This window comes from Nothobranchius furzeri, chromosome 4 (genome assembly GCF_043380555.1).
Source record: "Nothobranchius furzeri strain GRZ-AD chromosome 4, NfurGRZ-RIMD1, whole genome shotgun sequence".
NCBI lineage: Eukaryota > Metazoa > Chordata > Actinopteri > Cyprinodontiformes > Nothobranchiidae > Nothobranchius > Nothobranchius furzeri.
Window position 1 is genome coordinate 1464546 of NC_091744.1, and position 25195 is coordinate 1489740.

At 41.5% G+C, this 25195-nt stretch overlaps 1 protein-coding gene across 1 annotated transcript in view; it reads right to left on the reverse strand.

Annotated features, from left to right (window-relative positions):
* The window catches only part of cacna1ab (calcium channel, voltage-dependent, P/Q type, alpha 1A subunit, b), a 257104-nt gene that overhangs the window by 17445 nt on the left and 214464 nt on the right, over positions 1 to 25195 (reverse strand). The window contains exons 44-49 of the mRNA XM_054743533.2: positions 21098 to 21219; positions 19995 to 20130; positions 17052 to 17165; positions 11307 to 11342; positions 2710 to 2911; positions 816 to 1054 (exon numbers count right to left, since the gene is read on the reverse strand). Of these exons, the coding sequence (XP_054599508.2) occupies positions 816 to 1054; positions 2710 to 2911; positions 11307 to 11342; positions 17052 to 17165; positions 19995 to 20130; positions 21098 to 21219 (849 nt within the window). The remainder of the gene's footprint in view (positions 1 to 815; positions 1055 to 2709; positions 2912 to 11306; positions 11343 to 17051; positions 17166 to 19994; positions 20131 to 21097; positions 21220 to 25195) is intronic.

Genomic DNA, 25195 nt, shown 5'->3' on the forward strand with positions numbered 1-25195 from the left:
ATAGATAGATGATAGATAGATAGATAGATAGATAGATAGATAGATAGATAGATAGATGATAGATAGATAGATAGATAGATAGATAGATAGATAGATAGATGATAGATAGATAGATAGATAGATAGATAGATAGATAGATAGATAGATAGATAGATGATAGATAGATGATAGATAGATAGATGATAGATAGATAGATAGATAGATAGATAGATAGATAGATAGATAGATAGATAGATAGATAGATGATAGATAGATAGATAGATAGATAGATAGATAGATAGATAGATAGATAGATAGATAGATAGATAGATAGATAGATAGATAGATAGATAGATAGATGATAGATAGATAGATAGATAGATAGATAGATAGATAGATAGATAGATAGATAGATAGATGATAGATAGATAGATAGATAGATAGATAGATAGATAGATAGATAAATAGATAGATGATAGATAGACAGATAGATAACCATTGAAAACCATTCAAAGCAGAGGGATGAAGCAACAAATCAACAGCAAAAGCAACAGATCACATTGAAGAAGATGGACATAGAGAAACAGTGACAAAGAAAAAAAAGCATAACAAGAATAGATTGATATCCATAAGTAAGGTTACGGACAATCCTGTTAACTCTAACTGGATTAATGCTGAGGTGGGAGTACATTTTTACCATATTTTGAGAAATGAAAAGTCAGGAAGAAAAGAGAGTTAATTTCAACAAACATTTTTTGAGGTAGGAAGAAATAATGACACAAATGAGAAATTCTATATATCCTATTGTGTCAGGAAAAATAGCTCTTGGAGCCCACCTGTCGGTGACCTCTTCCATCAGGCCCTTCACTAGGTGACCGTGACCAGTGGCGGTCGTGGGGATGTCTGTGTGGGTAGTCATGGCGTTCAGGGCCGTAACGCTCCTTGTCCATTGAGCTGTGATGACGATGGTGGTGATGGTGGTGGCGCCGGTCCTTGGTGCGGCCTCGGTCGCGTTCGCGCTCCTTTGGAGGCAGGTCACCCGATTGTGTGGTTGTGCTGAGGTCTGTTCCCAGACCTAGTGAAGACATGTCTCAGGTTACATAGTCGATACAACACCAGCTAAAGCTAAACAGGAAGAATCCTACAGTAAACTCATGTGGATGATACTCTTTTACTGAAAAACTTTTCTGGTTTCTTTTTTAAAAATATCCACACACATTTGTTTTAAAGCAACACTAAAAAAGTTCTCCCTCCCACTGGTTGAAAGTAGAATTACAACTGTCGTAAACAACCCTTTTGCAACTGGCTGTAGTTAGCTCTAACAACAAACACATGCTAACACGAGCTGACTGATACTTAATAAGTCACAAAGTAAAAAGATCCACACTGTTGGTCAAAAAAATACTACTTAGAAGTCCATTAGAAACAATGCCAGGTCACCGTCAATCTGTGACTTTGTAGCCTCTTTTAGCTCCCTAAAACAAGTGTAGACCACGCCAATGTCTGCTCTGGCTTAAGCTCTTTTGCTTCCCCTCCAAAGACATTACTCTCTTACTTTTACTTCCAGGTTCTGCCATGACGCCAACAAAAAAGCAAACATTCTTTTTCTCCTTTATGTGCTTTCTATTGATGGTTGGCAAACTGAAAACAATGCGCCGATGTGAAACGTTACGGCTTGAAGCCACTAGCTTCCTCTTTCCCCCCTTCTTCTAGTGATCGCAGTGGACTGGAAAACTTCCAGATTGCTTCCGATTCTGTGTTTGCTCGCTCTTAGGTGCATTTTATTTAACAGGAAGTGTGAGTGAATTGTCTCCACCCATAGAGTCACTCATGTTTAAGTGTGGTTTCTGGTCAGCAAAGGTCTGCAGAACGCTGTCAGAACTGAAGTTGGTAAATGAATGAAGTGAATGATAAATGACCTGCACTTGTATAACACCTTTCTGAGTCAGAGGACACCAAAGCACTTTATACTACAGCATATCATTCATCCATTCACACACATTCACACCCTGGTGATGACAAAACTACAATGTAGCTACAGCTGCCCTGCGGCACACTGACAGAGGTGAGGCTTTCGAGGCACAGGCGCCATCAGTCCCTCCGACCACCACTAGCAGACATGATGGGTTAAGTGTCTTGCCCACGGACACAAAAGTAGCAATCTCTGGCAGAACTGGGATCGAACCTGCAACCTTAAAAACTCATTAGTGTTGCTTTAAAAAGACAGAAACAATAGGGAAGTCAAAGGAGGAACAAAGAAAAATATTTAAAACAGCCTCCACCATAAACCCTGGAGCTAAACAGGTGGATAAGAGCTTTTGAAAAACTCAGACCAACACATTTGGGTTTACTTCAGAGATCTACAATTAACGTGTTGCAAAACAGTGATTGTGTTTATAATAAAAGGATTACTGTCATAAACACACTTTTTTTTACATAGCAGGGGGTGTTTTCTTTATCTCACTAAAATTAAATAAATAAATAACATATGCAGATTTTTTGAACATTGGTACGAATTGAACTTTGTCATAATTCAGCTTAAATCTTAAAACATCAATTAAAAATTAGTTCCGGCTAATTTCAATAGAAAACTGGAGGGAAATAAATACTCAGACTCCTCAAATTTTAGCAACTGAACCCCTGGCTGCAAACATCTATTATGTTATCACCTGATTCTGTTCACAAGCGGATTAATTGATCCCTGATGTGAAAACGTCATGTGTGCCTCACCCGTGTCTGCATCTGTGTATCTGGTGAGGGATCGCTGTGACGTGCGGTGACTCCTGTCCCTCTGCCTGCGTCCTCCTCCGTGCCTCCCCTCCTCAGACACCACCCTCTCCAGGGAGTAGTCGTCCAGCCTCACCCCACGGCCCGAACGCCCGTGGACCAGGCTGGAAGTGGAGTGGCGCATTGGACTGGTGTCCGTGATGGTCTTATAGCACAAAAGGAAGTGCAGATGGAAATATAGAAAAAAGAAGCAAAAGGGTAGAAAAGATATGAAGACAGAGGAAAACAGATAAACAGCAGTGGGGAAGAGAGAAAGACAGGAAGGAAGAAAAAAAAGGTTAGATTTATTGAAATTTGGCTGTAAAATGTGAAAATATATCAAATAATGGACCGTAAATCTAGTGTAATGCTTTCTTGACGGCCTAAATCACTGAATTTTAATCAGCAGAACCAAATGAGGGAATTTAATTCACATTTCTACAAGCTTTAAATAAAAAACTCTTGGTTTTAAACCTCTTAATCACATTATTAATAAAGAAACTGAACATGTCTAATGATTAATCTTTTGACAAATATTTTATTTGAGCACATCTTCACCCAAACATGGAATAATGAAACATTCAGAGATAAGAACACTAAACTCACAAGTCGAGTAGGGAAGGAAAGGAGCATAGAGACAGAGAACAAGCAAGAGGGCTTCAAAAACGATGCCTCACATGCACATGGCCGAGCAGCCTGTTGCTCTTCTCCACATGGCGGCCATTTTTCAGACTCAGGCTGCAAAGCCACAGAGTTTAACTTCCAGAAACAGACTGGACACATGATCAGAACCATAAGGAAGAAAGCAGAATGATCACTGAAAAATATCATACACTCTTGAAAAAATTTGCAGCCCACCACTAAAATGCAAAATGAGAGTGATAATGTTTTTGCCCGTGTCTGTGTGCTAGTTGTTTGTTAGCAAAATATCTCGTGAACCAGTGGAGGGATGGATTTGAATGAAACTGTCAGGAAGTAATGCACATCTACAACTGATTTAATTTTGGAGACTACCTAAGTCCAGATCGCTAATTGAAATGAGCAAACCTACTCAAAAATGACTACAGCTGTCATTATTGAGCTCAGGTTTTAGTTAGTCGTAGCCGAGAGTCATTCACAACAGGTGGTGTAACGAGATATGTATTTGTATTCAGATTCTTTGGTACAGAACGTTCGATTCAGCTCAGACCTGTACCACACAGGCGTTTAACTGTGTTTCACACGATTGCCATTAGCTAGCAACAGCGGCAGTGTGCAAATTCAGGGGTTGCATCTTTTGAAAGATCCAGCTTACCCCGTTGACGCATGCTGGTGTACCAGACACCAGGTTCTAGCATAAACAATTTAAGTGAATGCTAACAACATACCTGCAAACTCGGCGGGTGTGAAAAACGCTTCAGCTACAATCAAACCATTCTGCTTTTTTCTTTTTTAAAGTCAGAATTTTGGCTTTGCAAAGACAGTTGCTCTCCTAAGTATGATATAAATCATGTACGGTCGCCATGTAGACAAGAAAATTCATCATTCCGTTATCTTGGAGCCTTCTCACAAATTCTGCAAGAATTTCACAACAAAATCCCACAGTCCTGATACAGCAAGGCGTCTGTGATCCTTTAACCATCAACTCTGTTGCAAACATCTAAAAATAAAGCTATTTCCTGCTGCATCAGGACCATTCATATATAGCGGATAACATGCAAAAGAACAGGCATCACCTGATTTGATAACTAGTACATGTTATTTTGGATGAAACTCCTGCTGGGTTCCTTTGCCTGACCAGGGCGGGAACCTGCTAACACTCTGACCCCTCACAAAGCCTCACACTACTCATCAGCTGCACTTCACAGATGCTATTTGCTCCTTTAGCTTCATACAAGCCATGCACGTCCTTAAACACGCACACCTGCGCACACTTCATCAGCACGTGTTGTTTTCACATAAGTAACACTGGTTAAGTAAGTGTTATCATCATGTAAAATAAGGGTACAGCTTTTTCTCCAGCAGTTAGTTTTAAGTTGATTTCAGGAAAGAAAAAAGAGCAGCGGCCAAATTTCAGGGTAATTAACCAGTCCGCTGACCAATCAGAGCCAGCCAATCAAGGACGAGCTAAAACGGAACATTTCCGAGAGTAGGAAGTTAAAACAAAACGATGCAAAACAAAATTAAAATAAAACAATGTAAACTTGTTCTGATCTTTAAAATATGTTTATGAAATTTTAAGGACACATAAGGATGTTTAAAATAGAAACAAATAAATTAGAATGCTAGAATATCTAAGATGTTAATATTTCAATGTAGTCACTATGGATTATTAAACAGATTAAATCCAGATTAAGATTTTATTTTTTCATCACTTGGGTTGAACCTTTTAAGTCAACTGAGTGAAACTGAGTGCATTACAGATGTTACAATATCACAGTAAAGCATTTGATAATAAACACACTAACATTTGATAATAAACACACTAACATTTGATAATAAACACACTAAACACTACTCATTAAAGTGTCAGTAAGATACACTACAGAATGTTCAGGTGAGTGAGATTAAAGGTCCAGAGCTGCATTAATTGTACTTTTGCTTCAATTTGTTCCAATTCAAATGATCCTCGTTTACCATCTGGAGCAAGTTAATGACTGGATGCAGTCAAACTTCCTCAAAGAAAAATCATAATTATCATCATCATCATCTTTCATTTATGTTTCACCTTACAGGCATGCCACCAAAGAGCTGCACAGTCACAAATGAAAACAGATAAAATCAACAAGTAAAGGTAGAATAAAATCATATAAAAGATCAGCAACATCTAACCCACAGAGTTAAAAGCCAGACCATAAAAGTGGGTCTTCAGCTTCATTTTTAAAACCGCTACAGAGCCTAACAGGTAAGGGAAGTGCGTTACACAGCTTTGGTCCTGCTACAGAAAACACCCCATCCCCTCTTGTCTTCAACAGAGCTCTAGGAGCCACAAGCAGCAACTGGCTCTCTGAGCAGAGGGCCCGAGCTGGGACATATAGCCAACCCATTCAGAGCCTTAAATGCTATTAAAAGAAGTTTGAAACTATTTCTAAAATCAACATGTACGAAGAGCAGCCAGAATTGGTGTCATGTGTTCTGAACGAGCTGCAGGTGCCCTGACTTCCACCAAACAAGACAGCATTATGGGTGAGAGGCGGAGGGCTGGGGTTGGCTTTTTGATAGCCCCAAGACTCTCTGCCTGTGTGTTGGGGTTTACTCCGGGGGACGAGAGGGTAGCTTCCCTGCGCCTTCGGGTCGGGGAACGGGTCCTGACTGTTGTTTGTGCTTATGGGCCAAATATCAGTTCAGAGTACCCACCCTTTTTGGAGTCCCTGGGACGAGTGCTAGAAAGTGCTCCATCAGGGGACTCCATTGTCCTGCAGGGGGACTTCAATGCTCACGTGGGCAATGACAGGATGACCTGGAGGGGTGTGATTGGGTGGAACGGCCCGCCTGATCTGAAATCAAGTGGTGTTTCGTTATTGGACTTCTGTGCAAGCCGCAGTTTGGCCATAACGAACACCATGTTCGAACATAAGGATGCCCATCAGTACACTTGGTACCAGGGCAGCCTAGGTCACAGGTCGATGATAGACTTTGTAGTTGTATCATCTGACCTGCGGCCGTATGTTTTGGACACCCGAGTGAAGAGAGGAGCGGAGCTGTCAACTGATCACCACCTGGTGGTGAGTTGGATCAGATGGCAGGGGAAGATGCCGCGTAGACCTGGCAGACCCAAACGCATAGTGAGGGTCTGCTGGGAACGCCTGGTAGAAGAACCTGTCAAGACGGTCTTCAACTCCCACAGGCAGAGCTTTGACCGCGTCCTGAGAGCAGTGGGGGACATTGACACCGAGTGGGCCTTGTTCCACTCTGCGATTGTCGAGGCGGCTGTTGCTAGCTGTGGTCGTAAGGTGGCCGGTGCCAGTCGTGGTGGCAATCCCCGTACCCGCTGGTGGACACCAGAGGTTCGGGGAGCCGTCAGGCTGAAGAAGGAGGCCTACAGGGCGTGGCTGGTCTGTGGGTCTCCGGAGGCAGCAGACAGGTACCGGATAGCCAAGCGGGGTGCAGCAGTGGCAGTTGCCGAGGCAAAATCTCGGGCGTAGGAGGAGTTTGGTGAGGCCATGGAGAAAGACTATCGATCGGCGCCAAAGAGGTTCTGGCAAGCTGTCGGGCGCCTCAGGAGAGGGAGGCAGCAACTCGCTCACACTGTTTACAGTGGGGATGGGGAGCTGCTGACGTCAACTGGGGCTATAGCCGGATGGTGGAAGGAATACTTTGAGGAGCTCCTCAATCCCACCTATGCGCATTCCGAGGAGGAACCAGAGCGGGGAGACCAGGGGATGGGCTGTCCAATTTCGGGGGCAGAAGTTGCTGAAGTAGTCAAACAACTACACAGCAGCGGAGCCCCGGGGGCGGATGAGATTCCTGGGTATCTCAAGGCTATGGATGTTGTAGGGCTGTCATGGCTGACACGTCTCTGCAACATTGTGTGGTCATCGGGGACAGTTCCTGTGGAGTGGCAGACCGGGGTGGCGGTCCCCATCTTTAAGAAGGGTGACCTGAGGGTGTGTTCCAACTATAGGGGGATCACACTCCTCAGCCTCCCTGGAAAGGTCTACTACAAGGTACTGGAGAGGAGGGTCCGATCGATAGTTGAATCTCAGATAGAGGAGGAGCAATGTGGTTTTCGTCCTGGCCGTGGAACTGTGGACCAGCTCTATACCCTTGCAAGGGTGATGGAGGGGGCATGGGAGTTTGCCCAACCAATCCACATGTGCTTTGTGGATTTGGAGAAGGCTTATGACCGTGTCCCCAGGGGCACCCTGTGGGGGACGCTCCAGGAGTATGGGGTGGGTGGCTTTCTGTTAAGGGCCATTCAGTCCCTTTACCAGAGGAGCGTGAGTTTGGTCCGCGTACCCGGTAGTAAGTCGGACCTGTTCCCGGTGAGGGTTGGACTCTGCCAGGGCTGCCCTTTGTCACCGGTTCTGTTCATTACCAGTGCTTTATCATCTCCATCAAATGGCAATACTCAGAGGTCTCATGTCCAGACAGGATCTTAAGAAAATCGTTCATGCGTTCATCTCCATTAGGCTGGATTACTGCAATAGTCCTTTGGCTGTTCTTGTCCAAAAAGCTGTTTAGCAACTGCAGCTTATTCAGAATGCTGCTGCTAGAGTTTTAACAAGAACCAAGAGAACAGAGCACATCGCTCCTGTTCTTAGATCTCTACACCAGTTACCAGTAAACTACATCATCAATTTCAAAGTGCTTCTAGTTTATAAATCACTCAATGACTTGGGGTCAAAATACATGTTGGATCTCTTTCCTGTATATACTGTACGTCCAGCAGCGCTCTGAGATCCTTAGGAAGCAGTCTGCTGGTAGAGCCCTGGGTCAGAACCAAACAGGGAAGCTGCTTTTAGCTGCTATGCTGCACACATATGGAATCAGACTCCTTGTTACCTAAATGTGCCCCAACTCTAATAACTTTTAAATCAAAATTGAAAACTTTGAATGAATTTATGCTGCACCTTCTGCACTGTAATTACTCAGCCTTTAACTTTGTCTTATTTCTGATTCTTACATCAAATTTTTTTTGTGTACTTAAAATGTGAAATTATAATCTGCTGTTTTATGTTGTCATGCTGATTTGAATGTTTTATGTTCTTGCTCCTGGAAAGCACATTGAGTTACTTCTTTGTATGAATTGTGCTTTATAAATAAAGCTGCCTGAAATTGCATTCTACCTGATCATAAACATTTGAGCGAGTGCCACGACCACATTTATTTAGCCTCAACTGTCGTCTTATTAAATAAATAAATAAAAATGATCCTGCACTTTGCAGGGATGTTACAGAATTTAGCTAGTAATAAAAAAATGTATTAAACAAATGAAAAATAAAATAGAATGTATTTTTTTGTAAAAATTCATAAGTTAGCATTTTTATCATTTTAATTTTCATTTTGTTTGCAATAAAATGACAGTAATGGGGAGGGAGAGGTTACCGCCAGTTACATGGTACTTTCCAATAATTAACATAAGTACTTTGTAAAAGCAAAACAAATACAAAAAAATGGATGACTTGGTAATAAATGTGTATAAGTAATTCAAACATTAATTGTAATATCTTACGGTTCTACCAGCATAATTACAATGTACACTGTTCTTTATGAGTTAAGTAAAAACATTTAAACACATGACCCATTTTATAACATCATACATAATATAAAAAGGACATTTATGAACAGTCTACCTTTGTCCAACTTTCACTCTACCTTTCCATCTGAATGATCACTTTGGACTAAAACTAAACTTCACCTTGTTGTCTCCAAGATCTTCAAGCAGCCACTGAGTGAGACTTTGCTGTTTCATGCATGACTATTAAATGACATGCCGGCACAAAACCAGTCCCCAAGACGGGTCACATATCAGGGCAGTCCATGCTTTTATCACACTGTTCACCCGTTCTGCAAATGTGACATACTCAAACACACATGGTTCAGAAAGGACACACACACACACTCACAGGAACACATTCAGACGCTGCATATGAGCAGAACTCCAGGAAATATTTCAACAGTGAGCAAATGATGGTGAACAGCGCAACCTTAAAACGAGCAAACAAAGGAGGGGAGAAAGTAAGCTAGCACCAGAGAAATTTGGGAGGGTAAGAAATAAAGAAACGAGAGAAGAAAATAAAAGAAAGATAAAGAAATCAAACTAAATCTGTTCCAAAGCCAATTATAACAGATTTAAAAAGAGTGGAGTACCAGGTGGGTGGGCTTCACTTCCATAGCTCAACACAGTCAGTGCTTCTTTTCAAAATACACTGATTTACTAGCCTGGTGAACTACACCAAACTCTTGCTTTTAAGTTTGGTCTAAAAATGATCCGTTGGAACCTCCGCGGCCCTTATCAGCTTCCTGGTGCGCCATTCAAAGCTTTCTATCGAGGTTTTTATCGGATTTTGTTTATTTAAATCCTTTATTTAGAAAAAAAATGTATTTCGCCTTCTTCAACAGTGGACTGCCTGGTTGACCGACATCTGTAGTGGGGAGTACGCCACGTTGTTCGTTGTCCACTAGCATTCAGAGATTGTTTGAAAGAGAATGGTAGAACCTGCCCCATGACCGAAAGCCATCAATAGAGCGTTCCCAAACTAAATAATATATTTATTTAGTTTGGCTTGCCAGGCTACTGATTAACATGATGTTTCAAAACAGCAGAAACCGTAAGAGAAAATCTTTCTTGACATTGGCAACTTAAGAAAAAAAGTGACTAAAAATATAGATTTGACCCAGGATTATAAAATTTGTTTAACTGTCGTGTTTAATAGGCTTAAAACAAAATGTAATTACGGATTAACATCTACTTTATGCAGGAATACATGTAAAGCTTTCGTAGACATTTGTATTTTACTAAGCAGATATGGCGCTGCTTTGTGTAAACTTTTATTTTCCAGGAACACAGAAAATAGTTGAGTCTACACTAAAAGAACACATTCACTTCTAAATACATTTGCTGTGGTCTCTAGTATTAATTAATGTTTTGTGAGTCATTGGTGGTGGACAAAAAAACTCTGGTGTTCTTTTTTCAGGAAGTAAAAGCTGGTAAGAGGGGTGTCAGGATTTAGAGTCTCACTCATTCATGTTCATGATATGCAAACATCTCGCCTCTGACAGCATCGCAACTCTTCTGCTGCCTTTGTTCGCTCTTCTTTCTTGGATGAAAAATTAGTGTTGATGTTTTATCTCCACAAATAACAAATGCCTGAAGGAGTTCTGCCATATTGTGGAGTTGCTAATGCGAACGGTTAGCTTCTACTAGCTGAGATGGGTGCTGCTCTCTCCTGGGTGCTAAATCAACAACAGCCTTTCTTGTTGCGAGTCAAGCTGGGCAAGTCCATGAATGCAAATTTAACAACGTGACATGGAGCTGTGCGGCTTTTTCTGACCAGAGCGTTCCCTCGTCTTTTTTCTATCATAGATGCAGGAAATAAGGGTTGAAGATTTTTATTCATGTTCTGCATTCATGTGAAACTTGGTGACCAATCGTGTTTCAAAAGGAACACGTATTATGCGTTATTCAATTAACCTCAACTTTAAATTTCTATTTTAGACCCCCCATTTTTTCCCTCATACATCCAACTCGAGTTATTATTTATTAAAAGGCAAAGAATAAAGGTAAATCTTATTGGTGGTGGCAGTGGTTTTATTACTAAAAAAAACCTTGATCATTCATAAGAAATAACGGGTCGATCCAAATGACTTGAATCTGTACTTGTCTCTAAATATTAACTAAAAAGTTTCCATTAAACCAAAAACTGGCTGACGATTTTGCTGACCCATCATTAATGCACATTTGGGGACTTTCTGGTGAACGTCTAACATCCTAATTGTTTCAAAGCCACCCATTTGGTAATCCAAATGCAACCCCCCAAAATATTGAAGAAAAAAAAAAAATCCATGAACAAATTTGATGCAGATCCAATTAAAAGCTAAGCAAGAAGGGAGATGGAGCCGGAAGGAGAGGTACATACACTGAGGTTATTTCCACGAGGTCTGTGTCTCCTCCGCTGCATAGCAGGCAAACACAGAAATGATACGTAGAGCAGCGTAGTGTAACGCACGCACGCACGTGCACACACACACACACACACACACACACACACACACACACACACACACACACACACACACACACACACACACACAGTATAGAGCCATGTTGAACAGAAAAACAATAGGAAATATATCAGGAAAAAAAATACAAAAAAAGTGAAATGGTACATGGGAGGGGAAAGAAATAGGAGACATACAAATTCAAGAGGTGGGGGAAGATAATAAAATTAAATCAAAGATAAACAGGAAGTGAAGGGGGAGCACAATTAGAGTGTAAGGTTTGGAGACAAGAAAAAGAGAACCCAGTTAATACAAAGAGACCAGTCCAGCAGAGACATGTGTGAGCCGTAAAACAGGACAGGTCAAAGGTCAATGCGCACATGCACGCACGCACACACACACACACACACACACACACATACACGTACAGCTTGTGTATGCAAGCAAACTGATCGTCTGGTATTCTCTCTTCTAATGAACAGTAAGCAAATAATTATATTATCTAAACCAACTTTGGACTTGTTATGAAGAAAAAACAAATCAACACAAATATAAAATGTATATTCTGCATTAGAAAACAAAGTTCAAAGTGTGTCTGTTTTTATAAAAGTTCAGCTGACTGTGAATTTGACAGCAGAAAGTTGGTTTTAAATTCCCACTCACAGTTCACACGTATGCAGGAACAACCTACAGAGATAAATCAGTGTTTTCTTCGGATATCTCAAAAGACTAGAAATGAAATTAATCATTGGTGTTTAAAACACAACACTATCCCCCCATTCATCTTAACATTATAACAGAAAACACGTCATCTTTAATCAACATACCAAAGTGAGAGTAACATGACTCAATGTGGTGAAATCTACAGTCTATGGGTGAAATGCAGGAGGATGGTCGCTTTAGTGCATGTGGATGTGCATGTGTGTGACTGCAGCCAGAGGCTTTAAACTTTGTACAAACAACAGGTTTGCTTTGGCACTAGTAACAAATATGATTTTTTTAAAAAGATCTCAATAATAAGTAAAGTGAGCTTGAATGACCTTACTTGTGGTCACCAACCTATCATAAATCCAACTGAGAAAACCTAAAGCATTAGACCCAGAACTTCCAGGTTATTTTACCAGACCTTTGCAGCATGCATGTGTCTCCTCTTAAGGGCTGGCCTGAAAGGATCACTTTCTGGGCTGTTTCAGGGAATAACTGTGTACCTGATTTGGGATAGTTACTCTGAAACTGCCCAGTATAGCCACTAGGCAAGACTTGTTAACTCATGGTGACTGATTGTAACTCAGTGGGAAATTTTCTCAGCAGATGTCGCTAAACAACCAACATTTGTAAAATTAAAAGAGTTGCTAGCGAAGCAGAATAGAAGGAAAAGAAAACACGTAGCGCTGCTTCTACTTTAAAGTCGGAGTTCCTAAACTCCCAACAGCAGAAAATGTGGCGGAATTCCCCGCACAGCGCTGCAATTCACGGTCTGCTGCAGAGTGAAATAAATACGGCGAGTCTTCTGGTCACTGAATGCTGCTTCTCACGTCACACAGCCGCTCTCCAGATCTCTGGATAGATTAAATAACAGCGTACTTATGACAGAATAAAAGTTATGTCATTAATGTCCGCAGACACCTTCTGGCACTGATCAGTGATGTCATTGACTGCCGAAACAATCGCAATATGCTGACATCACAGAGGGGCAATTTTGTACGGAGACACAACTACTGCGGACAGACCCATTGTATTTTCTCTTTTGCCTTCCTCGATGTGACTGTGATGCTTAGATGGGAAAAAAGTTACAGATTTAGCATGTTTCTAATCCACTGTTGCGATGTGAATACTTGACTTTTAGGTAAGCTACAAGCTACAATCTACATTCCTACCCTCAGCTATGGTCATGAGCTTCAGGTAGTGACCAAAACATTGTGTATCTACTTTGGAAATTTAGTGGAATCGTTAGCCTTTTGTAAACTACGATGACAAATTCATCACCTTTGGTCTTAACACTGCCTGAAGGTGAGTACTTTCATCATTACCTAAACTTTAGTAGACCAGGAAGTGTTCTAGCTTTTATTAACTTTTGTTTATAAACTTGGACAAATCAGAATTTGACCCGTTTAAAGAGCATTATCAAAATACTGCAGAAATCACGCCTTCCCTCAGATACTCAGAGGTTAACTCTTAGTGTGAAGTGGAAACGTTTTTTACACATTTATGTGAAGTGAATATTAAAACCTTAATATTATTCTTATGATGTATGAGTGTACTGACAGATTAACTTGTTAAATCAACAAATATTGACCTGGTGTAGTTTAAGATTTGAAATGATTCATTGCAGGAAGACTATTCATTTTAGCTCATCACTGATTAATGCACAGATTATTCAAACACTTTGGGATTTAACAAGAGATGACTATTTGACACTTATGCAATTATCAAGTTTTAAAAAGTCATTTATGATTCAAGAAAGATGAACTTTATTCAGAGTGAAAGTCTCGCCTTCTGCATGAATTTTGTTCCAGCCAAGATAAGGAAAGCACTTCTATGGCTAACGTATTTGGTTGCACATCGTAGAACCTTGCTTTTCTTGTTTGGAGGCCAGACAGATGTGATGTGTCCCTGCATGTGTGACACAGTTTGCATCTGCAAATTAAAAGTTAATTTCTGGTCATTTTTGATGTGAATACTTGACCTTTAGGTAAGCTACAATCTTCATTCCTACCCTCAGCTATGGTCATGAGCTTCAGGTAGTGACCAAAAGAATGAGTTCAAGCGGCCGAAATGAATAAGCTCCATATTGTATCCAGGCTCTCGCTTAGAGATAGGGTAAGAAGCTTTGTCATCCGGGAGGGGCTCAGAGTAGATCTGCTGCTCCTCCACATTGAGAGAAGCCAGTTGAGGTGGCTCGGGCATCTGATTGATCCGGGCGTACACTTATAATTTTTCTGACCGTTCTGAGCCGATTTTCCTCTCGTGCGAGAATCTTTGAGGTTGGGGCGACTTTTGCGTTGTGTGACATGTAGTATACAAGGGATAACGAGAGGCAATTAACACCTCATGATCAGCTTCCGATCAGCAATCGTTGCACGAAATTCAAACATTTGATATTTTGCCCAACGCTTGTGAGGTTATTGAACATCGCTCTGACCCAAAGGTACCAGAACCGCCAGCACAGCGCAAGTGTCAGAACGACTCAACTGCTTTTTCGTATCAAAGCATGTCATTTATTTTTATTTTTACACTTTTCTTTGCACCCAATCACAAGGAATGTTAAGAAAATGTGATTTCCATGTTCATGTTTTTTTTTGGTGTTTTTTTTATTTGCAATTTATCGCAACGCAAACTTTTTGTAGTTCATTATAATTCACGGTTAGCCTTCTAATCAACTCAAAGCATTGACATTCGGTTAGTTTTCAACATTTGCCTTTTGTAGTTCATTGTACCAGTTTTTACTGCCTTAGTTTTAGTCTCCTTACATCTTTGGCTTAGTAATTCCTGGCTGACCACATTTAGTTCTCTTCACAATGTGTAACTGATATTATTTTAATTTTCTAGTTTGAGTCATTTTTATGTAATAACATTGTTCAGTTTGTGTTTGTTTTGTCTGTCTCTATTGCTGTAAAGCACACTGCGTTGCCTTTGTGCAGGAAATGTGCATTATAAGTAAAGCTGTCTTGTCTAAATATGGCACATGTTTATGTGTAGAATGCTTACAATTGTGGGACATGAAGGTTGAATATGAAACACGAACACCCTAGTGACATCTAGTGTGTGGAGGTTGTAAGTGCAGCAATCGAACAAGGTTTCCAGCCACTGGGATACCAGGTTTGCTGCCGATACATGAAGTGACCAGCCAGCACCATGTCCAGTGACCAATCATATAGGGTAAGGACTCATTTAGACTAATACTTTTATTTTACAACAGTATTTAACGTCAGAACATCTTCCGGCCTCAGAACCAGCTGCTTGACTTGTCGAGTCCGCCATTTTCCACAACGCCAGCCTTGCTGCGCCAAGCGGACTGTTTGGCAACCCGCAAAGGTGCTCTCTATTGTGTGGTAGATGTGAACATAAACAGTGTCGTGCCTGTCAACATAAATATTTCATTATTTTTTAATTAAAACATTTCTTTGAAAGGAAATACTGTAATGCTATTCTGCACACCTCCAAATGCCCAGTGTTTTTTAATAAAACTGGTCCATATTAAACCTTTAAGTGAAATTCTGTTGAGGTTTTAGGTCATATTTGGACAGAAATGTAGGAAAGTGCAAGCAACAGCTATAACAAGTGTTAGATTTGTTCTTTGCATAATTGTATTCCAGCGAGTAATTCCTCTGCTCAGTATTACTCTATTGCTCTTTTTACAAGAGAGTAAATGAAACTGCTGCAAGAGGCTTTTATCTACGCATTAAAAAATTAGCTAACTTGAATTGGTACGGATCAAACAGAGTGCTGAGTGAGCATCAGGCTTGCAAAGATTTATGCGGGAGATTTTCAACAAGTGATGCCAATAAATCAGAGAATCAAACGTAGCATTAGAGCAGTAGTGCTGTTGCTTTGCACTGAGAAAATATTAGTTTGCATATTTACTCAGCGCCGTTTTCTGCTGAGTCAGTGGCAGGCTGTTCCTGCTCCACTTTGATGGATGTCTCTCTCTCTTTCTTTCTCTCATTCCATTCAGAATATATCTAAGTTTAAGGTATTTTTTATTTGACATTAGATGTTTGCTTTTTTGCAGAAACCTTCAAAAACATCTTGTGTCGCTTAGTTGTTATTTTCTTAACTGAATTCTGACATTACCTCTGGCTACAGTTTACACAGGACAGACACACCAAGGATTTAATGGGAATGAATTAAAACAGGGAAGGGATAGAACATGAAAACACATTTACTAGATCAGTAAATAGTTTGGACTCAGGCTATTTCAAGCAAACATTGCTTCGAAAAGTTGGTTCCCAAAGTTGTTTGGGCAGTTTTTAGGTCTTCTGAATGCTGCTCTGATCGAAATATCCCACCTGTGATGCTCACAGAGGATTTCACTTGAACGTGAGCAGCAGAAGGAGGAATGGAGGTTAGAAATGTGTCAGTGAGGGATCATGACAGATGAGGGGAAGGGTGATCAGGCAACAGGAAGTAGATTTACAAATCTCCTTCTAACGAGCTGCATCCTGAATAATGTTTGACTTTCAGGATACTAAAGCTATGCTTATTACATGCCAATTAAATATTTTGTGACTAAAATTAAATTCATGTACCAAAATATTTTATACTAATCAATCAATAACTCAATCAATCAATTAAACCTATATCTCCCTAGGAGTGCAACTACAACGCAGAAAGCTAAAATAAGCTAAGATCAATTTAATTAAATGAAAAAAGAGTAAAAACTTGTTTTTAGTTGGTAAATATACGAGTTAAAATATAAAAAACATTTGAAAAATCATACCCCCCCCCCCCCCCCACACACACACACCAAAAAAAAAAAAAAAACTAATTTCTAAACATTCTAAACCCTAAAATATTAAAGCTTTGGCTTTGATTGTTTGTTTTTGGATGCAAACAAAGATTTTGTCAATTAACTTCAGCTGTTGTCGGAGTGAACAGGTGTTACAACACAGAGTGATGAAGGTGATACATGAAAGTGATGACAGTGGGATGAATGTGCTCACTTGGTTGTCTGCCGAGAGGCGGGGCATGGAAAGGGTCCGCCCATGCCCATCCATTGGGTGATAGGGCTCAGTGTCGGAGTACCCGTCCCGCCCCAACTCCCTCATCTCTACAGTCTGTAAAACACAATGAGAGGGGGGGCGTGACCACCGTCTGCTGAGGGAGTGGACACGGACATGCTACGGGGTCGCTGGCCAACCAAGGAAGGGAGTCAAATGAAACCAAAACAGGTGTGAACACACTTTCAATCTTATTTTGATAGAAAGTTAGACAAAAATAAAAATAATTTATGCAACAAAAAGTTGCATAAATCAGCTGTTGCATTTTTTATAAATAGGTGTAAATCTGTTAAACTTTAATGGGTACTGTTTTAAGGTGCAATAAGCAAGAATGACATCATGTGGTCAAATTTAGGTACTGCAGACCATGTATCAAAACAAATGAGTCTACTCCATCGACATACATATATGGACAATGGGTTTCCATAGACTCCAATAACACGTTTTTGTGCTAAAATGGGAGGTGGCCACCACCGCCATTTTGACCGTGTCACAGGTTCCGTCAAGCCCAGACAATTCCATAAAAAGGAAGAGAGGTGGAGCTGAGGGTGTGGCTGTAAGGCTGGGATCAACTGAAGACACCCAGTCGAACTAGCTCCAAGCTAACCTGAAGCTAACACAAATCTAATGCGGAGGTGGGAGCTAAGCTAACGGACGTAGCAACCTAGCTACAACCGGAGTTAACTGTGCACAACAGCAGAGCTTCTGAGTCAGAGATACGCTGGGCTGACTGCTGGGTAAAACCGGGAGGAACACAGAGGTCTCCCGAGAGCTCCACAAGCCGGCAGCCGCACAGCAGACAAGCGCCGCTGCGATCTGAGATGCGCAGAGCTGCCGCTGAGGAGAACAGGGTGGAAAGGTTTCCATCCCAGAGCTCCACAAGCTGACAGCCCGCGCAGCACACATTAGCCGCGATCAGACAGAGATGCGACGAGCTGTGGGGAGGGGAGAAACGGGTGGTAAACATCGGTCTCCCGAGAGCTCCACAAGCCGATAGTCGGAACCCAGCTCCACCAACATGTTATATTTCAACCCATTTTCTAAAGTGCAGCATTATGTTAAATGCACTGGGTTTTACCCTATTACATTTAAATTTCATGGTTAAACAGTACATGTTCAAATCTAAGCCCAGCTCGGCATTGACCTAAAATACATAAATATAATTTTACTTACCAAAAAAAAAATGAAGTGGAGACTCCTTGGACGCTCTATTAGTGCAATTAATGCCACAGCAAGCCATTTTGTCCAACAATTGCACAAATAATATCCAAAAAAGAACGCACAAACACGGAGACTCAAAATCCCGGAACAGTTTCCAAGCCAGACCGAGGCTCTACTGAGGCCTTTCCACGGAGCTAGTTCTGTGGTCACGTGGGTCTGATGCTCATTAATTATACAGAATTTTAGGCTTTTAATACACTTAAAATTCACCCCCCTCAGAGTTGTCATGAGTGTAAACTAGATCATTTAAACAAAAAACATGTTCTGGTACCAGGCTGTAAACATGTTTATTTCTGTTGTGAAATTGGTATTTTTAACATGGGAGTCAATGAGGATTTGCTCACTTCTGACACCAGCCCCTAGTGGATGAGGGTGGAACTGCAATTTGTGGTACTTCCGGGTTGGAGTCAATTTTTGAGCCGCATTGTGGGGGCTTGGTCTACTCTCACCTTTTTTCTAACTTGCTGTTTGCATTGTTAACTCAACATTAGCCTCCAGACTTCTTTACCTGATTTTAGAGTAAAACAGAACTGTTTAACTTTATTTTGCTTCTCGGCTGCTCCTTTCACTGGCTTCCATTTTTCCACAATGCGGCTGCCCTTTGCTGGTCGGTGTCGAATTACAAATGCTAGCAAAACAATTGGCAGCCCCGCAGGCTCACATGTGATTGGCTTTGGAACCAGGAAGTATGGAGCCAGGACAGATTGTAAACAGAGACTACGTCCCTCTTTGGCTTTTTTATATGGAGAAAACCTGGCCACCCCAGACGGCTGAGAAGGAAATCTGTTTCGACGTAACCTTCCTTCCCACATGATTGAGACATTAGACTGTTTTATGATTATTTCATAGAAAAAGTTCTTACATATTGCACCGTTAATAACTTGTATTCTTATTTTAAGATAGTGTATCAAACTGTCAAATAGTCCAAATCTTGATTACTTTGATAACCATGTTTGGAACAACTTCTACATTTGAAAGCTCTCAACTTAATGATTCAATTTGGGTGATACACTTTCAGATATAAAACTTTAAAGGTATCACTTTTAAATCCACATTTCATATTTGTGAATTTGTGACGGAGTCCCCTATAGAGATGAAGCACTGGGGAGTCGGGGCGTCCCAACAGACAAGTGTAATTAAAGGGAGGGGAAGAGGAGCAGGTGCACATCACAAAACAAATCCACCAAATCCAAGCCACCGACTCAAAAAGAGACTGAGCAGGGAAGACCGAGGAACAGGTGAACGAAAAGATTAAAGAAAAAATGGAGACAGACTTTGAGCAGGGAGAGGATGAAAGGGAAACAAAAGGATGGAACAGTTTCCTTTTTAAAGAGAAGAAATTCTGAAGCGATTTATTGGAGTTTGCTGAGAGAATGGACCAACAAAATTATGAAGTTTGTAAAAGAATAAAACTGAAAGGTTTTGCAGAGTATGACAGAAATTGTAAAATTACTTTTCAACCCTTTACCTAACCTCTTGGTGCAGTTTCGTTGATATTTGCTGTATAGCTTGTTGTAAATTTGTTGCAACAGCAATAATTTTGAGCAGTGCCCTCCATTAGCTTCCTAAGTAATTCCTACGAAGTAGTTAAGAGTGACAGATCAAAAGCAATAGAAAAACTCTCTGCCTGTTACTATGGCGACAGCCTTCTGAGACGCATCCTACCTGGGGGTTGTGGCGGTTCTCGTAGAGGTCATCGGGGTACGCTCTGTCAGGGCTCCAGTTACCCGTCTTTTGGAACATTTCCTGGGCTTTGGCTGTCATCCATGATTGACTCTCAGTCATCCCACCTTCTGGAGGTCTGACACACACACACACACACACACACACACACACACCCACACACACACACACACACACACACACACACACACACACACACACACACACACACACACACACACACGCATGCACACACGCATGCACGCACGCACGCACACACACACACACACACACATGCACAAATTAAACTGAATATCAAAAACTGCTTCAGTAATAGTTTTGATTAGTTTCATACCCATTAAATAGTTTTGAGAGATGTGATTAAAGGTGTGGATTACTCATTTAATACATTTGCAGTGGTCTCTAAGAGGAATGAATGCCTTGCAGACAGAACTCAGGGCACAAATAAGCCCACAAACCACTGGCTCAGCACGACCAGTCTGCAACATCAGGGCTGTGCTTCAAATGGGAGGATTTAGAGTCCCCTGATTTGTAGACATCTTGCCTCTGATTGGATAACAGCAAGGCAACTCTACCACCAACTGTTCGGGAACATGGATGTTTTATCTCCACAAAGAACAAGCCTGGAGGAGCTTCTGCCGTGTGTTTGAGTTGCTAATGCTAGCAGTTAACTTCTGTTGAATGAGACATTCTGTGCTGATTCTGGACGTTAAAACAACAACAGCCTTTCCTTTTGCGAGTCAATATGGGTACGTTCAATTCACAGCGTGACATAGAGTGGTCAGGCTTTTCAAATCCTAGAGTTTCTCCGTCTATTTTCTATCAGAAGCTAATGCAGGAGATAGGTGTAGGAGACTATTTTCATGTTCAGCCTGCAATAAAAACTCAGTGACTGATTATAATCAGAAACTAAAAACATTTCAGTCAACCACACCTTTAATATAACTGTTATATAAAATGGTAATTCTCTGAGAAAAACAGCTTTTTAAAGCAAATAAAAATAAACAATTATGATGATGAAACTTTTTTTTAAGTTTAATGTGGTTTACAAAATCAGATTAGGTCGGCCAGTTTCATCTACTCACATGCTGTTGATGTTGTCTGGCTGGGTGTTGGGGAGGCCGTTCTGGCTCTGCCCTACCTGGCCCTCTGTGCCCCCTCCCTCAGGGGGCGGCTCCATGCGCTGAAACATTAATGGCGTTCGGTTCTGTGTGAGATACATGACATGGCCTGCAGGCTTGCATCAGGCACACTCAGGGGGGCCACATAGGACACAAACACAGGATGCACTCGCAGCATGCACCCACACGGGGGCGCCATCAGCAAACACATGGCTGTAGATTTCCATGGTAAAGTTCTGAACAGGATCACTGATCTGGATCTTCCTCACTGCCCTGAGTTGATTATGCCTTTTGCAGCATCTAATTTTGAGTTTTCAGGGAGGGAGTTGATCTCAGATCTGTGTCAGAGTGCAGCTTCTGCTTTAGGAATTTAAATTAAGATTATTCCTAATTCCCATATAATGGAGCATTTTGTCATATCAAGAAAACAATGACATAAAATAGACATTTTACTCAAAAGTATATGGAGAAGTCCAGCGAGCTGCCAAACCTTTTGAGTAACATGTCATTTAGTGGCAGATGAACATCTGATTCTGAACCAGTTGCATTAAAAAGAAAACTCTGCTTCAATCAGACATGTTGCAGATCAAGCAGCCTCCAAAAGGTGGGACTGAAATATAGAACGGCACGATACAAAGGCTGCATGACCTCTTCCTTCTGAAACAAACCAGCATAAACTAAACATCTGACTACCTACGAAGCAGAAAAAGAATCCTAAAGCCTAAGTTATACTTCTCCGTCAGCTTGAATGTAAAATTGCCCACAGGCATTGGTGGAGATCACCTGGGGACAGGACAGCAGAGGGTGTAGCGCTTTTCTGGGGTATCCTGCCACCGTTCCAGTCACGTATCCGGTCCAAGATAGTGTTTTTCCTATAGTGTTTACATTGTTTAATGTATTTCAGAGACTCTTGTAACACGGGCAAATTTGTCCCTTATTCTTTTCCAACTCTTCATAAGATCGGCACATCTAAACCCACGTTTCTCGTCATTCCAATCCACGAATAAAATGCTTGCTCTGCATCTTTGTACTTTTTCAGTCACGGGTGAATAAATGTTCATGTTTTCAGACGCTTTTCTGCAAGGCGTTCTTCACTCTGTTCTGTGTCTGCTGCTTAATATTTTTTTTACTTTTTGAGGGCAATGGCGGTACTGTTGACAATTTTAAAGGAAGCAGAGTCCTGACCAATCACAAGCTTGTGGTCTCCGTCACTTTTGACTGATGGGCATGTTCCCGGCCGTCAGCCTCTGCGGGCCCGTCGGAGAGCCCTTGAGCCCTCACATAATGGAGCTGCGTGTCTCCCTACCGACGCAGAAGGGGATTCATAAATTAGGCTTAAGTTCAGTTAACCATATATTCTCTTCTGCTTCATCAAATGATAACCACTGAGCGCAGGTTTAAGAAGTCAGATGTTTGAACAGCCTGGTCCAATTTATCCTGCTTAACTGGTCTAGAACTACAGAAGAACAAGAGATGGAAGGTAAAAAAACACCAAACACTGACACCAGCTCTAATGCTTAGTATGTGGGTTGAATTTAGGGTCCAGGAGTGACTCGGAAAGCCACTTGTCACAAGAATCTCTACTCAGTACCTCACCAATAACCACCACAAACATTTACAGACACAAAGATGGGAGAAGATTGGTCTTGGTTGTAGCAGTTGCAGGTGAAAATCAGCCTGGACTGACTAAGAGTATGATGAGTGAAGGTTTTATCTCCTCCCCCAAAGGAAAAACCGAGTATCGGAAGGGAAGAGATGGGATGGGAGACACGTAACGGACTGCACACTTCAAAACAGAAAAAGAGAAGACTGTCAGACAGAACACACAAAGGAAAATGCTTATCATGCATAGAGCAAACATCAGAGAAGACAGCTGTGATCTGACAAAAGGGATGCATCGCGTGAGAGGGAATGGAGTCAAACAAACACAAGTGCAACAAATGAAAGGTGAAGGAAAGAATCCATTCTTGGTTTGGTTACTTCTTCTAAAAGATGCATCTTTCAAGTGTATTCCCTTTTTCTGCTGGAAGTTTGCAATGGAGCAACCTAAACCAGCACTGAAGTTACAGATTTCTCTACGACCTTTAAACAGTTTAAAAGTCCTTCTGCATTTCCAACAGGCGAGTAGAATTTAGGAGACACTTTTAAAAGACACAACAGCTCAAAACTGATGAAGAGTTGGCTAAGTTTCTTTATACCGAGTCATTAATTGTATTTCAGAGAATTGTAACCCTAATATAATACTGCAGATAATTGTTGTATGCTGCATTTACCACAGCCTTATATGGAGCTAGCATGAATGCTAACTCAACCTGCATTGAATTAATGTTTGTCAGTAAACTTCAAGCTAACTGGAAGATGAGGGTGTTTGTGTATTGGAGCTAAGTGATTAGTGTAGCGCAGGGATTCCCAAAGTGTGGTGCGTGCACCCCTGGGGGTGCGCGAGCTGCCGCTAGAGGGTGCGCGAGGTGAAAAGTGTAATGGCTGCTGAGCTCAGAGAAGTCTGTCATATGTCACCATTAGCGTAGCCAGAAACTCATTTGTGGGTGGGCCTAAGAAAAAGTAAGTGGGCACAATAAATGTCATTGAAAACAAGTATATTTTTGCGCGCGCGTGTGTGTGTGTGTGTGTGTGTGTGTGTGTGTGTGTGTCCTCCACATGTGCCCTAGCTTCATAATAACAATGCGCCGAGCTTCAGCACTCTGGCCGGCGCACGCCGATATGTTCCGTATTTGATCATTTTTAACGATGTTGGAGGAATCTGAAGGTGGCGAGTCATTCTGGCAGATTGTAATTAACTCCTGTCTCATGCAGGTGTTCTGACGTTGTAAACCTCACACACAGAACATTGTGGATGTAACTAAATAAATCAAGAAATGATTCCCATTCAGGCTATTAACAGCGCGCTGAAGATCTGAAGTTCAGAGTGCGTCTGTCAGAGGTCAGACGCGTTCTGGCTGAACCACGGCTCACGGGTGCACAAGTGAGCACATCTGGGCTGGGCAGAAGTCATTTTACAACGTTGGTTTAAATAGCGCCGATAACGAGACGTGGGGACTGGAGCGGCTCATGGAGCACACACACACACACACACACACACACACACACACACACACACACACACACACAGACACACACACACACACACACACACACACACACACACACACACACACACACAGACACACACAGACACACACACACACAGATTCAATAAGCGCACACGCACGCTGCGCAAACTCCGGCGCGCCGTCAGACTGAAGACAGAAATGAGCGCTGCCTCCTCCGTGATAAAAACTTTTAAGAGGTTTTAAAACATTTTTCATTCCAGGTCAAATTAAGATATTAGCTTCTATTTTGGGATGACGTATTAAAGTCGGGTCCGCTCCAGCCAGTGACTCCTCATGAACCTGACCACAACTCCTGCTACTGCAGCATTTGTTATTCCAGTCCGTGTGGCAGCGGATCGCAGATTCACACCATAAAACAGCAATAAGTCGGTCTGAGGCAACAGTGAACCTCATGGCTATAGCTTTTCCATCTTTTCCCCTATAGACATTTGATTACGCACAAGTAGGTGACCAGTTCAGGTTTACGCAGAGCAGAAGGAAGGAGAGCGCTCTGGCCGCACAGGTTAAACGTTCCTACTTTAAGAAAACTGTTAAATTGCATTGTTTATGTGCTACCTGGGCTCTCTAAATATTTATTTAAAATTAAATCAAAGGAAATTGCAATGGTATCGAATGTTTATTAATTACTATTTAAAAAAATGAAAGTGATGGGGAAAAAGGTCGATCATATTTTTTTAACCCTGTCTGTTTAGCTGGACGTCTGTCCACCCCGCTTTTCCTGCATAAATGTGGTAAGAGGCGTGGCTTTCAGCTCCTTCCAGAAGTGGAGGAAGAACAGGTGCAGGAGCTATAGTTGTTTAGCTATTAAAATCTTTCTCTCCTTGATGATGTAATGCAAAAGACCACAGCTTTAAAGTTAGAATATGCAATATTTTAATAAAAAAGCTTTATTAAAAAATATCTCCACAGGGCATTCAGAATGAATGTAAAG